Genomic DNA, 17,157 nt, shown 5'->3' with positions numbered 1-17,157 from the left:
CACAATACCTTGTATTTCTAATATCTAATAGGATTAACTTAAGCTATATCTTGTTTATTTGTATACAAGTTTCTTATCTGTATCTGTATCTGAAGAAGTGTGCATGCACACGAAAGCTTATACCAGAACAACCTTAGTTGGTCTATAAGGTGCTACTGGTAAATTTTTTATTTTTATTTCCATTTTTTATAGAGTGTGCAGAGGATGTAATTGTCATCCAATTGCATGTCAGGGTACTGTGTATTATCCTACCCAGCTTTTTGTTTCATTTTGTGGTGTTTTGTTTCTTTGCAGATGTTATTTAGGAGGAATTCAACATCATCTCTTTCAATCATTGTATCAGGACTAGCTTTTCTGTTTCCCATAGGGAACAATGGCCCTGCACACTATTTAGGAGGTTCCACTAGACCCCTCAAGAGCTAATTGGGGGGGCTTGCAGGGAGGAAGGGAGAAGCCCCATTGTACAAATGGAAGTCCTTGCACAGGTCTTCTGCTGACATGTGGATGCCTTGGCAGCTATTCAGAGGCACATGAATTGATATGGACAAGGTTTATGGGAGGCAACATGTTTGAAGACCACAGCATTAGACATTCTGTTCATTCTCCAAAGCAGATGGTGTGTAAAAACATAAATAAGGGGATAGCAATAAAAGAAAGTTTTGACAATGGTGCTTCATTTTCTGTTATTTTTACCACCATGCACTAAGACCTCTTCATGCCTTCGTGACCATATAAGACAGCTGTAGTGAAAAGCCCTTTTTAAAATAGAAGGTAGAATCATAACAATCCTGACTTAACACTTAGTTTAAAATAAGCACTAAAGTAGCTATATTTAGGGAACAATCTGTTACTGATTAAAAAAAAAATACTCTGATGTTTCCATTCAATTGCATAAATACACTTATGAAAAATAATGAACCTGCAAAATATATATGGGAACAAATTCCTAAACTCCCATTAACATTACTATGACCTGACATGTGTTATTTGTAATCCACATAACTTAAAATAAATCATATAACTAACCTAAGTGCATTCAAATAAATAGACTAAGCTGGTTTATATTAAAGTGTACCAGTTAAAGTGAAAAATTCATGTAACCATAATTTTCACATAATCACAAAGAACATTTTTACCATTTTATAATTAACACAGCACTTTAAATGTACAGAGTGCTTACTAACCCAGATGCTATTCATCTCCATTATAACCTTGTGGAGGCAATAATAAGGGCCCAAATCCATGTGGCATTAGACACATTGTCTTCGAGGTGCTTTTACAAACTCACAGTCCAGAGGGCCAGATCTGAATCAAAATTCTGAATCAGAACTTGGGGATATAGAGGGAGTTTTAACCATTTAACTCATCCAGATTGGGCCCCCTAGGTGGGAACTGAGGATGAACCAAGGATATGACAAACCTACTAAAGCTAGCAAAGATTTTAAACTAGGACTCCCCCTGACATGGAACCATTAAGAATACTGGTGGTCCCCCCCCCCCAATATTTTCTTTCAATACAAGTTAAGCAGTCTGTAATAAAAGTCATGTACTATTGATGGAATTCAATGGCTCATTTAGGGATAGTGCACATATTAGAGTAACTACATGGGCATCACTTTCAAATTGCTCTACAGAAAGATTAATATTTTTCATATGATTAAATAGTACATCCAATGGTCAAGAAGGCAGTTTCTACACATGTTGTAGAGAGAAGTGAGTGGTAGATGGGGCTCATCAACCTGGAAAGTAGTCCATCTGGGAGAAGGACAACTCTAATCCCCACCCTCCACTGCCTTGGGGGATATTTTTGGGAGAGGAAAAGGCCAAGGAGTAAATCCTACACAAATCTTGAGTGGGGTCCCTAAGACAGTTGGATGGCACCTTGTATGCCTCCTTCTGGCAACTCCTGCAGCTAAGGTGGTGCCAAATGTATTGCTCTGCTTTCCTTTGGACCAAGCCCCTTGCCAGACTGCACGAGGAGCGTCTTGTCATCTGGGCAACCTGGGACCTCCAGACACACTGCCCAGGCCTATGTCCTGGGGAGGTCACTTGGGTGCTGCTAACACAAAGGTTTGACTTCACTCCTGGAGGTGCCCTCCATTGTCTCTTGAGACAGGCAGATGCCAACAACAACAAATGCATTATTATTTCTTGTTTTATTCTGGCACTCAGGACTTCTCAGACTATGCATGTACCACTTTACATGCCAGACTGGGCATGTGCTGGTCCCGGGGGGGGGGGGTTAACGTGAGGCATAGACAAAATCCGGTCCTGGGCCAAGGGTCTGGAGGCTGTCCACCAAGGGCGAAGTGGGGTACAAAGCAAGAAGCCGGGCATGGTCGGGAACTCCGGAAAAACAAGTCTGGGTGCTGGCAGAAACTGGTTTCCAACGTCGTTGCTCCATCAACCTGGGACTGGGCTGACTGGCCTTTATCTCCTCTGAGGCCTAGGGCGGTCCCGGCCCACAGGTGACTCGCCTCTCCTGGCCTTAAGGCGAGCACTCCTCCTGCAGGAACTTAGTTCCCTCCGCCTCTGCAGCTCAGGAGAGGCTGGAGGGTTATTGGACCCAGGGGCAGCTTCCCCTTCCCCTGACAGGGCTGGGAGAGGCGCACCTGCAGGCAATGGGTCCTTGATCACCTCCGGAGCCAGAGTGGATACATCTGGTGTCTGCTCCTGAGGACCCGGCACAGGTGCAGGCCCTTCAGAATCAAGGCCCTGCCCCGGCTCAGCCAGCCCTGGAGGCGGGGACTCCTCAGATTCAGCTTCTGAATCAGATTCCCAGACCATCACAGGGCAGCTGCTCTGGTTGCCATTGCTTATCTTCTTGGCAGGAGGTCTCAGCTAATTCATCTCTCCTCATCTGTGGGCCTCTGGAAGGTGAAATGTTTTAAAATTGCTACTTCCCCTCAGGACAGTTATGACTTTAGCCATTTGTTCAATGAGGTGGACAGAAGGCAGCTGGGGTTCAGCAGAGCAGCTCATTTTCTATCTTGGCTTCTTGACAAATTTGCAGAGGAAGGGGAAGGTGCTGCTCTGGTGGAGGGAATAAGTATACCTAATAGGGAATCTTTCTAGGCGCATGTGCTGATGGCTTGGTGCTATGAAAATATTTTTTAAAAATAACGGATTAATCTATAAAAAACCAAATGATTAATCAAGTCAAATTTATTTCATCGACTTGATCAGATTAGTTGCTACTTAAAACCCTATGACTTTAACCAAAAGGTCATTTATGTGAATGTTACAAGTTCTGGGAAGGGGAAAGCATATTCATCATCATCATTTCATATCTGTAAACACAGTATTGTTCCCAAACATCTGGCTAGCAACAGCAGGAATACTTTCAATGTGCTGTATCGCAGTGTTTCCCAACCGGTGTTCCGCGGCACACTAGTGTGCCGCGAGACTTTGCCTGGTGTGCCGTGGGAGGGAGGCGGGCTCCATGTGCTTAGAGCAACAGGCTGCCGCCCCAAGCCTCGCGTGCCCGACGGGAGCTCCTGCCGGGTGCGCAAGGCTTGCAGACACTCGCCCGAAGCACGGGGCACCCTCCGGAGGGCTCCGCGTGCTTCGGGCAACAGGCTGCCGCCCCAAGCCTCGCGCGCCCAGCGGGAGCTCCTGCCGGGCGCGCAGGGTTGCAGACACTCGCCCGAAGCACAGGGAGCCCTCCGTAGGGCTCCCTGTGCTTCGGGCAACAGGCTGCCGCCCCAAGCCTTGCGCGCCTGGCAGGAGCTCCTGCCCGGCGCGCAAGGCTTGCAGACACTCGCCCGAAGCACGGGGAGCCCTCCGTAGGGCTCCCTGTGCTTCGGGCAACAGGCTGCCGCCCCAAGCCTTGCGCGCCTGGCAGGAGCTCCTGCCGGGCGCGCAAGACTTGCAGACACTCGCCCGAAGCACGGGCAGCCCTCCGTAGGGCTCCCTGTGCTTCGGGCAACAGGCTGCCGCCCCAAGCCTTGCGCGCCTGGCAGGAGCTCCTGCCGGGCGCGCAAGACTTGCAGACACTCGCCCGAAGCACGGGCAGCCCTCCGTAGGGCTCCCTGTGCTTCGGGCAACAGGCTGCTGCCCCAAGCCTTGCGCGCCTGGCAGGAGCTCCTGCCGGGCGCGCAAGACTTGCAGACACTCGCCCGAAGCACGGGCAGCCCTCCGTAGGGCTCCCTGTGCTTCGGGCAACAGGCTGCCGCCCCAAGCCTTGCGCGCCTGGCAGGAGCTCCTGCCGGGCGCGCAGGGTTGCAGACACTCGCCCGAAGCACAGGGAGCCCTCCGTAGGGCTCCCTGTGCTTCGGGCAACAAGCTGCCGCCCCAAGCCTTGCGCGCCTGGCAGGAGCTCCTGCCGGGCGCGCAAGGCTTGCAGACACTCGCCCGAAGCACGGGGAGCCCTCCGTAGGGCTCCCTGTGCTTCGGGCAACAGGCTGCCGCCCCAAGCCTTGCGCGCCTGGCAGGAGCTCCTGCCGGGCGCGCAGGGTTGCAGACACTCGCCCGAAGCACGGGGAGCCCTCCGTAGGGCTCCCTGTGCTTCGGGCAACAGGCTGCCGCCCCAAGCCTTGCGCGCCTGGCAGGAGCTCCTGCCGGGCGCGCAAGACTTGCAGACACTCGCCCGAAGCACGGGCAGCCCTCCGTAGGGCTCCCTGTGCTTCGGGCAACAGGCTGCCGCCCCAAGCCTTGCGCGCCTGGCAGGAGCTCCTGCCGGGCGCGCAGGGTTGCAGACACTCGCCCGAAGCACGGGGAGCCCTCCGTAGGGCTCCCTGTGCTTCGGGCAACAAGCTGCCGCCCCAAGCCTTGCGCGCCTGGCAGGAGCTCCTGCCGGGCGCGCAGGGTTGCAGACACTCGCCCGAAGCACGGGCAGCCCTCCGTAGGGCTCCCTGTGCTTCGGGCAACAGGCTGCCGCCCCAAGCCTTGCGCGCCTGGCAGGAGCTCCTGCCGGGCGCGCAAGGCTTGCAGACACTCGCCCGAAGCACGGGCGCGCAGGGTTGCAGACACTCGCCCGAAGCACGGGGAGCCCTCCGTAGGGCTCCCTGTGCTTCGGGCAACAAGCTGCCGCCCCAAGCCTTGCGCGCCTGGCAGGAGCTCCTGCCGGGCGCGCAGGGTTGCAGACACTCGCCGGAAGCACGGGGAGCCCTCCGTAGGGCTCCCTGTGCTTCGGGCAACAGGCTGCCGCCCCAAGCGGCATATAGTCAATATAGGCACAGAGTTAATTTTTTAAACATTTTCTAATGGTGGTGTGCCTCGAGATTTTTTTCATGAAACAAGTGTGCCTTTGCCCAAAAAAGGTTGGGAAACACTGCTGTATCGAGTCCATCATGCACTGACTTCACAAAGCAACCTAGATAATTTTTCTACCTTTGTGACCTGGTTCTAAAATAAACGTGGTCCAACATCCAGCACTCATTGCTCAGCTTCTAAATTTTGGTTTTGCATCAACTATTACTGCCATCAAAATAGGCAGATTACAAGAAAGGACCTTGATGCTACTGGGAATCTCCTAGTTTTAGTTTTAGTTATAGTTTATTTATTTAGAAACATTTTATCCCACTTTTCATCGTCATTGATCCCATGGTGGTATACAAATGTATTATGGGAAAACAAACATAAAGGCATAATGCATGGGAGAAGCAGAACCAATACTCGATTCAATTAAAATGCATAAAACCATAAAATGCTATAGATGGTTCTATAAAATCACAATACTGTACTTAAAAGTCTGGGGAAATACCGTACTTTTCCATGTATAAGATTAGGTTCTTTTACTCAAAAAGAAGGTTTAAAAAGTGGGGGCGTCTTCTACACGGGTAGTGGGTAGGGGTGATGGGTGATTGGTTGCGCCGCGAGCTGGCAATTTGTAGTGTGATTGGTGGCTGCGGCAAGGGTTGCTTTGCATTGGCTGTGGGAAATTGGTGTGTGATTGGTTGCTGTGTCAAGGGCTGCTGAGGAATGGCCAAAAAATAAAAAAAAGCTCAACAACTTTGGGCCATTTTCTGAAATTGCAGTTCCCCAAAATAGGGGGCGTGTTATACACAGAAAAGTACGGTAATTACTGTATTGGCCTGAATATAAGCTTCACTCCCCTCCCCCAATTCCAACCATGAAAAGTTAAAGTGCAGCTTATATTCGAGACCTTATGGTATGCAACCAGGAGCGCGGGACAAACAGTGCCAGGAGAGTGGCAAAGCGGCGCCTGCCCCTTGCGTAGTCCCCCGTCCTCTCCCCCAAGGCCAGGAAGGGAGAGAGCGAGAAAGGGGAAAGGCCTCCGGAGACACAGCTCGGCTCCCCCCGAGCCCCCAGGTTGCGGGCGGCTATGGCACAAGCCAAGGCAGCGAGCGGAATGGATCCCGCTTGCTGCTTTGGCTTCCTCTTTAGCCCCAAGTGATCTCTCCCTGCCAGGAGAGGCTGCGTAGGGCTAAAGAAGCCACAGCCCCGTGCAGCCTCTCCCTGCCGGAGGGGTTGCTCGCGGCTATGGAACAAGCCAAGGCAGTCAGCGGGATGGATCAGGCTGGCTGTTTTGGCTTCCTCTTTAGTCCCACGCAACCTCTCCCTGCCAGAGGGGTTGCGCGCGGCTATTGCACAAGCCTGCATTCACTCCATAGGACGCATACACATTTCCCCTCAATTTTTGGAGGTGAAAAACTGCATCCAATAGAGCGAAAAATATGGTACTCAGAAACTTCAGAGGAAATAATCATGCCCTTCTAGGTTTCATGATACAGAGGCAATGGAAAGCGAACACTCTGGACTTTAAGAAGGCCAATTTCAAAAAGCTTAAGGAGCTACTAAGTGAGATCCCATGGTCAGAAATACTCAAAGAGAAGGAAGTCCAAGATGGATGGGAGTTTCTTAAAGGAGAAATACTGAAGGCCCAAATGCAGACAATTCCAACATGAAAGAAAAGTGTGAGGCATCTCAGGAAACCAGTGTGGCTGCATAAGGAGCTTACAGATGAGCTGAGAATTAAGAAAGGCATTATTAGACGCCTGCTTCTTGGGAGGAAAGCAATGACAAACCTAGACAGCATCTTAAAAGGAGAGACATCACCTTGCCAACAAAGGTCCGTATAGTAAAAGCTATGGTTTTCCCAGTAGTGATGTATGGGAGTGAGAGCTGGACCATAAAGAAGGTGTGTATCTGAAGAAGTGTGCATGCACACGAAAGCTCATACCAAGAACTGACTTAGTTGGTCTTTAAGGTGCTACTGGAAGGAATTTTTTTTGTTTTGCATAAAGAAGGCTGATTGCCGAAGAACGGATGCTTTTGAATTATGGTGCTGGAGGAGACTCTTGAGAGTCCCATGGACTGCAAGAAGATCAAACCTCTCCATTCTGAAGGAAATCAGCCCTGAGTGCTCACTGGAAGGACAGATTGTGAAGCTGAGGCTCCAATACGTTGGCCACCTCATGAGAAGAAAAGACTCCCTGGAAAAGACCCTGATGTTGGGAAAGATGGAGGGCACAAGGAGAAGGGGACGACAGAGGACAAGATGGTTGGACAGTGTTCTCGAAGCTACCAGCATGAGTTTCACCAAACTGCGGGAGGCAGTGGAAGACAGGAGTGCCTGGCGTGCTCTGGTCCAGGGGGTCACAAAGAGTCAGACATGACTAAACGACTAAACAACAACATTATTATTACTATTATTACTGGCCAATGGATCCAGATTTGTATCTATAAATTCATCAGCATAAAGCAACAGCTGGGCTCAGCTTTGTCTCCAGAAGCCATTCACCAGTGCCAGCCAGAGCTAAATTTGCAAAACTAAACATGTCAAATAGCAGCACTCCAGAATAATTATACCAATATGCTTAGCAAGAATTTCAAGCATTAAAAGTAGTTTGCAACTCTACAGTTCTATGATCCTGTTCTCACAGTGGCTGTCCGGATGCCTGTGAGAAACCAGTGAGCAGAATGGCCTATCTTCGTTTCATAACAGACCCTCCCTCGCCTTGCCCCATAGGTGGCTCGGACACCTGACCACAGGAAAGCAAACCCTTCTATGGTCAGAGGGTAGCCGCTGTATCGGTCACGGGCAACTTTGAAATGCAGGTCGCAATTACCAGTATATGTATCAATGGCCACCAGCGACTCATCAAAGTTGCACTATAGCACTTGTGGAGAATTTGAAAATAAAACCCTTAGATAATTTTTTCTCAAGTAATTATATTGTGGTCCAAACAACAGAGGTGACAAGAGATACTTTAGGAGACTGAGGGTAGGGTTGTTCTGAGTGAATTGAATAAAAAGTGAGGCCAGAAGGTTGGTCAGTCAGAGACACAGAGTTCAAGGAAGATCAAAATCCAGGCATCTGTTAGCTGTAAAAAGCAGACCTGAAGACACTGTGGTATCCTCAGAGAGTGGCAACTAATTTAGCCTTTTCTGTTCTGAATCTTCAGCAGTTTGATCTGACCATTTGTGTCCCTTCTTTTTCTCTTTTGGCTAGAGAGATGGAATAAGTTAACATTTGAACTTTCAGTCAGAAATATAAAAGTTCCCTCAAGTATTCTGAGCTACATCTGCATTTGGAGTGTCCCATCTGTGCTGGCATCACAAATCTCTGGTTTAATATTTCTGAAATATTAAGCAGAATATAAATGTGTTAAAATAAAATAAATAAATAAGTTGTATTATTTGTTTATTTTAGGCATTTATTTTAGGCTATTTTAGCTGAGAAGTTCCCAGAGCTTGTGTTACATTCAAACACAAAATCACTTTTTGAAACACAATTAAAGCAGTATTCATAGAATCATAGCATTGCAGAGCTGGAAGGGCCACAAGGGTCATTTAGTCCAACCCCCTGCAATGCAGGAAACCTTTTGCCCAATGTAGGGCAAAGAGAACAGTCTTCCATTTTAGCTGCAATGAGCACCAAGACTGTCATGGTTTCAAAGAGGCTTTTGAGAGTCAGGTGCACCAATTAAGAAAAACTGACATTCGACAAACCTTTTATCTGGAAGCATCTATGCATTAACTCAAAACTTAATAAATAAAAGTCTATTCAATAGTTCTGGTAAAAATCTGTCTCTACAAATGCTCACTCAATATTTAAATATTTTGCAGCATAATTTACAAAGTCCTTTTTATTTTAGAAATGTTTATAAATATTACAATCTATTTATAAATCATAATGCTGGCTTTATTTTTTCAGTATATTGCCTGGACAAGCAGATGTGCCCATAAACTGGAGGCACACACACAGAAGGACACAAAACTTCATAATTTCCCCCACAGCTCACATCACTAAACTCTTGAAAAATACGTATGGCATAATACACAAGGTCTATTTTGCAAGCTGCCCATCTATTGCAGCCTATTTCCAGCACTAGCAAACTGGCAGATCAGCAGATCTCAGATTATATTCCTGACTAGAGAAGAAAACAAAACAAAATCAGTCATGTTTTTAAAACCGGGACACATCTGCCCATCTAATTTTACTGATCGATTCAGTGCAAGTTTAAGAATAATAAGACAATTTGCCTTGTTATGTTCATTCAGTTTTTGAACATCCTTAAGCAATATCCTTAAGGGATGTGGGTGGCGCTGTGGTCTAAACCACAGAGCCTAGGGCTTGCCGATTGGAAGGTTGGCAGTTCGGAGGTAATGCCGTTTACCTTCCCACCGGAGCGGTACCTGTTTATCTACTTGCACTTTTTGGCATGCTTTCGAACTGCTCGGTTGACAGGAGCAAGGACCAAACAACGGGAACTCACCCCGTCACAGGGATTCGAACCACCGACCTTCTGATCGGCAAGCCCAAGAGGCTCAGTGGTTTAGACCACAGCGCCACCCGCATTGGCTTATATTCGGGACCTTATGCCACCAGCAAAGTGGTGCAGCTCCCCCCCCCCCCCCAAGGAAGCAGCCCAGGAGCGTGGCTACTCTCTGCTCCAAAGCCTCCCAAAAGCCGTGGAAACGAAGGGGGAAGCAGGGGAGCCACGCTGCTTTGCTGGCAGCTTCCCCCCTTTATCTCCAGTGGCAGGCTGCGCGCCTTTGCCCTGTGCTCCCAGACTGCTGGGGGGGGGGGAGTTGTGCAGCCCCCAGGAAGCAACCCGGGAGCGCGACCGCCCACCGCTCCCCAGCCTCCCCCGAGCTGCTGGAAAGAAGCGGGGAGGTTGCCGGCAAAGCGGTGTGGCTCCTCCCCAGGAAGCAGCCTTGGTATTGTGGGGGTTTTTCCCTTTTCCCCCCCTTCATTTTTCAAGGTGCGGTTTATTTGTGGGTGCAGCTTTTATTCAGGCCAATACGGTAACTGGTATAGATTCTGTGCTTCTGACATGGTTGCATACTACTGAGAGATTAATAGGAAACACAACTCTCCTATTTCTACAGGCTTTCCCAGAAGGATGAGTTGACTCAAGGAGACACCAAATGTCTTTTGGAAAACTGTTTTTACCTGTCTTCTTTTTTGCAATTTTATTGTTTACACTACTTGCTAATGCTTAGTGGTCTATATGGATCAGGCCAGTGGCCCCTGTAGTCCAGCATTCGGTGTGCAGTGACCAACCACATGCTGATGGAAAGCCTGCAAGCAGGACCTGAGTGCAACTCCTGGAACCTGGTCTATGGAGGTCACACTGCCTCCAAAAGTGGAGCAGCCACTTACAGCCTTATCCTCCATGGATTTGTCTAATTCAAGCTGCTGGCCATCACACCTCTTGTGCGAGTGAATTCTATAGTCTAGCTATATGCTAAACACTTTCTTTGTCCTGATACTTCCAACATTCAGCCTTCTTGGTGTCCCCACGTTCCAGTATTATGAGAGACAGAGAGAGCACTTTCATCTTACTGCGCAATTCATTCACCTCTATCATGTCTTCTCTTACTTTTCTCTAAACTGAAGTGTTCCGCATGTTGCTGCCATGCCTCACTGGAGAGCTGCTTTTTGAGGCAAGGGGACCAGAACCCAATTTCCTTTTCTGAGGTGAAACATTCCAACTGCAGTAGTACCGTAGACTCTTACAATTGGCTGTTTTACTTTCCACTCCTTTCTTAAAGAACTCAGGAATTCACCTTTCTCCAGCTGCCACACTCTGGGTTGAGAAAAGAGTTAAGAGTCCTCTCGTCTTTCCCACCTGTCCTGATGGCGCCCACTGCATATTTGTCTTTTCAAGGCCTCCTAAAGATGGTACCTGTCTTGGATTTGAATTGATGTTAATGTATGTACTGTTGTTGTTTTAAACTTTCTATATTTACATTTTTAAAACCGTCCTTATATATGGAATTCTTTAACTGTTTTCTTTATGTAACTATTTTATATAGGTTAGTTTATTGAAAAATGCTTTGGGATTTCTCATGGGAAGAGATTCATAAAATAAATAAATAAATGGCTTGCACCAGGTTTTTAAAATAAAAAATACATTAATTTATGAGGGATCTACTTGAACTGTCCTCAAAATAAAGTACAATAAATGTCTGAAACAGTACAATACAAGTGCATCGATTCAGAGCAATCCCATGTCAGTCTCTAGAAAAGAGCTGGGAAGGCCTCCCAGACCTCCCTCCCTGTCTTTGGGACCAGCAGTGTTGCGTTGCTCGCTGGCGCCTGGGTCAGCGTACACACACACGCCGGGCAGGTGCGGGACACGGAGGGTGGACAGAACCCACCGTGCCAGCCCAGCCCAGCCTAGGGGGCGCGGTGCACTGCCAGTCTGTCCTCACAGGGAGGAGGCAACTCTCCCCCAACGCTGGCCAGGCAGCCCTCCAGTGAGGGGCCTGGGGACACAGAGGTGAGGCCAGACTGGGCTCTGGGGCCCAGAGACCCCCAGAACCAGGTGGGGCAGGGTAGGACAGGGATCGTAGCCCATTCCGGGGGGAATATGGCTCTCGGGTTGAAAAGGATTCTGCATCTTCTCAAGCATGAGAGGCTATGGAGCCCCTGACATGCTTGGGGGGGGGGCTGCCCACAGAAGAGCAGTAGCGGCCAGGATGGTGGGGCACACACTTCTGACCCTGGCGTTGCCATAGCTTGCCTCAGGTGTGGGGAACCTTTAGCCCTCCAGAGCTTGCGGAACTGCATCTCTCATCAGCCCCAGGAAGCATAACCAGTGACCAGGGATGCTAGGAAGGGCCCCTCTGCAACATTGGAAGGGCCGGAGGCTCCCCACACCTGGCCTACCTGGATGGTACAGAGGAGGAGGAGGAGGAGGAGCCAGGGCCATGGGGATGCGCGGACAGAGCCAGCTTGGTTTTCCCACTGGTTCTGCCAAACAGCCCAAACTTCACCACCCCCTTGTCCCTCCGCAGCAGACAACAACACTTTTGTAGCAGTCAGGTTGCATAACACTTTCAAATACACTGGTACCCCAGATTACAGACGCTTCAGGTTACAGACTCCGCTAACCCAGAAATAGTACCTCGGGTTAAGAACTTTGCTTCAGGATGAAAACAGAAATTGTGCGGCGGCAGCAGGAGGCCCCATTAGCTAAAGTGGTACCTCAGGTTAAGAACAGTTTCAAGTTAAGAATGGACCTCCAGAACGAATTAAGTTCTTAACCTGAGGTACCACTGTAGAAAGTTAAAAGCTTTAGATCTCATGGAATGTTTTCAACAAAATGGTTCCTCCCACCCCAGACAATTGCTTCTCATCCTTTTTGGAAGCTAGGTTGTTATGTAATAATAATAATAATAATAATAATAATAATAATAATAATAATAATAATAATATATACCCCGCCCATCTGGCTGGGTTTCACCAGCCACTCTTGTACTTGGAGCAGGGCCTTTTCACTGGTAGCTCCAGGCTTTCCCTGGAAACAGGTTTCAAAGAACAGAAACACTCATTCCACCTAGCTTTTGGGTATACATTCTTTTCTGGAGAGTACTGTGGTATTTTTTCTGCTGCTTTTATTTTTCTCTGTTTGGATTTTAGGATGTTTTGTTGGTTTCACTTTGTTTGTATGTATGTCATAAATAATCTTTTATTCTGCAAAGCATTTTCACCCTTTTCAGACATTTGAAAGGGACTTCTAAAAAAGCATTAGCTAGATGCCAATGTGCACACAGTAACCTTTCCCTCCCAGTTGAAGGAAACCCTACTTATGTGCATCTGCACATGCACTAGTCTCCCTTTCCAAATGATGCAGCACAGCTGACATCAATCTACACTTTCCCCCTTTTTTTCTTTTTTCTGCATCACTTTACTTCTTTATAGGTAATTCAAATTATTTCAGCAAAATATTAATACCCCCCCAAAATGTATGTCAGTGTCTGGAGGCCGAGCCTCCTGGAGCAGTCTTGGGTGCTCCTTCATGTGTTTTGTACTGAACAACTAAAGAGGCTTTTGAAAACTTTCTTTAAACTTTTTAAACATGCAGCTGCCTGACAGCAGACTAGTACTCTGAAGTTCCCAAAGCATTTTCGTTAGCTTAGCCCTTGGATGGGATCTAGTCTGCGCTCTTCTTGTATGGCTTAAGCAGAGCTGCGGGGGTTTTCCCCGGGGAAGCTGCCAGGGGGTCCCTGAGGCGCCTTGGAGCGGCTGCGAGAAGCCGGCTTCGACCAGACGTCTCTTCTGGGAGGCTTCGCAACGGGGCAGCGCGAGGTGGGTCCCTTCCTCTGCCATCTTGAGCCGGAGAGGCAGAGGGGAACCGGGAGCATCTTCCTTACCTTCCTCGCTCAGGGTCCACGGCAGGGTCGCCGGCTCGGACGCGTAGCCACAGGCGCTGCCCTCGAAGGCGCACGAGCCGGCGGGCGGGAGGCGCAGCGCTCCGGAGACGCGCAAGGCTGCGGGGACAAAGCGAGCGCGCTCAGTCGGCGGGAGGAGCCCCGAGAAGCCCCAGCTCGGCCCCGGGGAGAGCGGCGGCGGCGGCCGGGCCGGCTCTCTGGCACCTGCTTACCTTGCACCGCGAGGAGACCCAGCAGCAGCATCGCGTCCCGCGGAGGAAGGAGAGGCGCGGCGGCGGCGGCGGCGGCGAGGAGGGGGAGCGGCGTTAAAAGGCCGGCGGGCGGGCTGGAGGGGGCGGAGGAGGGAAGAGGGCTGAGCTTGGCTCGGCGGCGGCGGGAGGAGGAGGAAGGCGGCCCGCCAGCCCAGCAGCTGCTGCCCGGCCGGCGGCGAGGCGCCCGCCCAGGGACGGAGGCCCTGCCCAGGTCTCCCCGGGGCTGCGCAGCGCCAGGGGAAGGGCCAGCCCCGGGGCCGGAGTCCAGCTGCCTGTCCAGCACGCCCCCCCCCCGCCCCGCCAGTGCCCCAGAAGTGTAGGGTCGACGCGGGGCTGGGAATGGCAGCACTTCCCGGAGGAAACGCCACTTCCCGGGCGGGGGCTCGGAGGACTTGCAGCCCGGCTTGGTCTGCGCCTCTGCGGGGGGCTTCCAGGCCACTTCATGGGGCCGCTTGTTCGAGAGCATCATCTCGGTTTCATGCCTTTCTTTTCAACCTTTGCAGAGTCTGCTATGTAGTGAAGTTCTCACCCTGGGCCAGCAGGGGGATACTGTAGATAGTTTTCACTCAGGTCCACATATGCAAATAAGGGATTGAAAGTGACATTCAGTGATTGGATAGTTACAGAAAATGGTTACTGTTGCATTCTAGTGGAGCTCTTTATAAGCAGGCTGGCTGAACCCTTCAGTTCAGTTCTGTTCTGGCCTGTGAATAAACAAGAGCTGTTTGAAGAATCGCTGTGTCGTTTGATATGTTCACCCACAAGTTAACCCTGGCAACGAGGATGGGATGGATGGACATCAGAGCACAGCCAGATGCAGCCATCCTTTGAGCTGAGCTGAATGGCTGAATCACTGAGCAAAACCACTGAACAGAACCAATTCAGAGCTGACTGATCTGGCTAGAGCACTGTGTTCCATGTCGGCATCAGAACCATGGCTTCACCCGTGCCTCTACTGCCATTTGCGCCAGCCTCTGAATCATGGGACTCCTACCTCCCTCAGCTTGACTGCTACCTCCAAGCCAACGAGCTGACGGAAGTGTCAGAGGAGCGTAAGCGGGGCCTATTCCTCAGCCTCTGTGGGCCCGAGGTGCTCAAGACGACCCGAGCATTGGTTGCGCCTCAAGCAGTCCAGGCAGCATCATGGGACACGATTCAAGAGAAGCTCCGCAACCACTACGCGCCAAAGCCATCCAAGCCGACTCGGCCCTGAACACACTGACCAGATGCTTGGAAGCTGTGGCTGGATGGTTTCGTGGGAGCCGATCCATAAATAGCAACACCCTAATGGTCCCGGGCCCTAAGGAAGTTAGATTGGCTTCAACCAGAGCCAGGGCCTTTTCAACTCTGGCTCCGGCCTGGTGGAATGCTCTGCCTCATGAGACCAGGGCCCTGCAGGATCTGATTTCTTTCCGCAGGGGCCTGTAAGACAGAGTTGTTCCTCCTGGCCTTTGGCTTGGAGCCAATTTGATTCCCTCCCTCTCTTTCTTTTTTCCTTTCCTCTCCTCCTGTGATGAGGCTACATTTTAATATTTTAATATTTCAATATTTTAATGTTGTATTTTAATTTTGTTTTTAAGTTGTATTCATTCAACTTGTTTTCATTATTGCTTGTAAGCCGCTCTGAGCCCGGCCTTGGCTGGGGAGGGCGGGGTATAAATAAAAATTATTATTATTATTATTATTATTATTAAGATTGCTGCCCGCCATGCATTCTATCACCGGAACCAGGCAGAGGGGGAGTCAATTAACAACTACACTGCTGCCCTCCGACAGGCTGCAAAGCACTGCGAGTTCCGAGACTTAGACGATGCCCTGATGGATTGAATCGTCTGGGGGGTCCGGGACATCCATTTGCAACGGCGTCTCCTCGCCAAGCCAGACCTCACGCTGCAGAAAGCCATTGGCCCAGGAGATCCGCAAAGCCAGCAGCCCGCGTCTTGCTAGGAAGCCAGTTCCAGTGCATCACGAAGAGGCCAGCAGTGACGGGGCATTCTCCAGTGAAGACGATGACGTGCACCAGACAAAGCGGGAGCACAAGAAGTTCAAACAGAAGTCCAAGGGCCAATCGGAATGTGCCGGCTGCGGAGGCAACCATTCCCGTGCCACGTGTCGATTCAGAGACGCCATCTGTCAGAAGTGTTCCAGAAGGGGCCACATCGCTAAGGTCTGCCGATCGGCTCTGTCCGACACCCCCCATCCACCGACTTGCAAGTCCAAGTCTTCACTCCAGTCCGCCAAGGAAAGCTGTTTCGCTCTCACCAACTGCCGCTGCCCGTCCGGAACCACGATTGGCCAAACTGACTCGCATACGCGATGCAAGCTGAACGTCACGGTGCTCATTGAAGAGCTCCATGTGACATGGAGATCGACACCGGGTCTGCCCTGTTCATTGTGTCTTGGAGCACCATCAAAAGACTGGTACCCAGAGTGTCCAAAAGGCAACTCAACTCTCACCATGTACACCTGAGAGACTACCAGGGAAACGACATTCCCGTGGTAGGCATTGGCCGGTTCCGGATCGTCTTCAAGGACTTTTCAGGACTGCTCCGACTGGTGGTAGTCGAAGGGCAGAGGCCAAGCCTCCTAGGGCTAGACTGGTTTGATGCCCTTGGCCTGGAAGTCACCGGCATCAACTACATCTCTAACGCAGAGATGGAGGGTCTGGTCAAAGACTTTGCCAAGGTTTTAGACGGCACTTTGGGTCAATATACAGGTACGCCCATCTCCTTTAGCCTTGATCCACAAGTCGCCCCCATCAAGCTAAAGCCACGCCGGGTTCCCTTTGCTCTCAAGACTAAGGTGGACGAACAACTGGACAAGCTGATCGACCAAGGAGTTTTGGAGCCGGTTGACCGTGCCAAGTGGGAAACCCCCATCGTCACGCCTGTCAAGCCAGACGGGCCGGTGAGAATCTGCGCTGACTACAAGTGCACGATCAACAAGGCACTTCAGCAGCATGCTTACCCGGTTCCTGTTGTTTAACACCTGCTGCATTCCCTGGGTGAGGGTAAGGTCTTTGCTAAGCTGGACCTTGCCCAAGCCTATCAACAACTGCCCGTCGATAATGCCTCCGCTGAAGCCCAGACAATCGTCACCCACCGAGGGGCATTTTGTTGCCGCCATTTGCAGTTTGGGGTGAGTGTGGCTCCTGGCATCTTCCAAAGCCTTATGGAGCATCTCCTGCAAGGGCTTCTGGGCGTGGTGCCGTATTTCGATGGCGTCTTGGTGTCCGCAGACCCACACCAGCAGCTGTTCGAGCGCTTCCGTGCCGTGCTGACCAGGTTCCAGGAGGCCGGGCTCAAGGTAAAGAGGG

General features: G+C 50.4%; 1 protein-coding gene across 6 annotated transcripts in view; it reads right to left on the bottom strand.

Annotated features, from left to right (window-relative positions):
- The window catches only part of MAMDC2 (MAM domain containing 2), a 79,961-nt gene extending 66,084 nt beyond the window's left edge, over positions 1 to 13,877 (bottom strand). For 4 of the 6 annotated variants that reach the window (XR_014555959.1, XM_083702020.1, XM_083702024.1 and 1 more), the window contains exons 1-2: positions 13,803 to 13,877; positions 13,573 to 13,689 (exon numbers count right to left, since the gene is read on the bottom strand). Coding sequence is in view for 5 of the 6 variants with exons in the window: in XM_083702020.1 (XP_083558146.1) it covers positions 13,573 to 13,689; positions 13,803 to 13,833 (148 nt within the window). In the remaining variant the exon portion in view is untranslated. The remainder of the gene's footprint in view (positions 1 to 13,572; positions 13,690 to 13,802) is intronic. The other 2 variants (XM_083702022.1, XM_083702021.1) reach the window with 2 other exon arrangements.
- Between the last annotated feature and the right edge of the window lie 3,280 nt (positions 13,878 to 17,157).

The sequence above is a fragment of the Podarcis gaigeae genome (genome assembly GCF_964106915.1).
Source record: "Podarcis gaigeae genome assembly, chromosome: 11".
NCBI classification, from domain to species: Eukaryota; Metazoa; Chordata; class Lepidosauria; order Squamata; family Lacertidae; genus Podarcis; species Podarcis gaigeae.
This window is presented reverse-complemented; position numbering and strand designations above follow the sequence as displayed.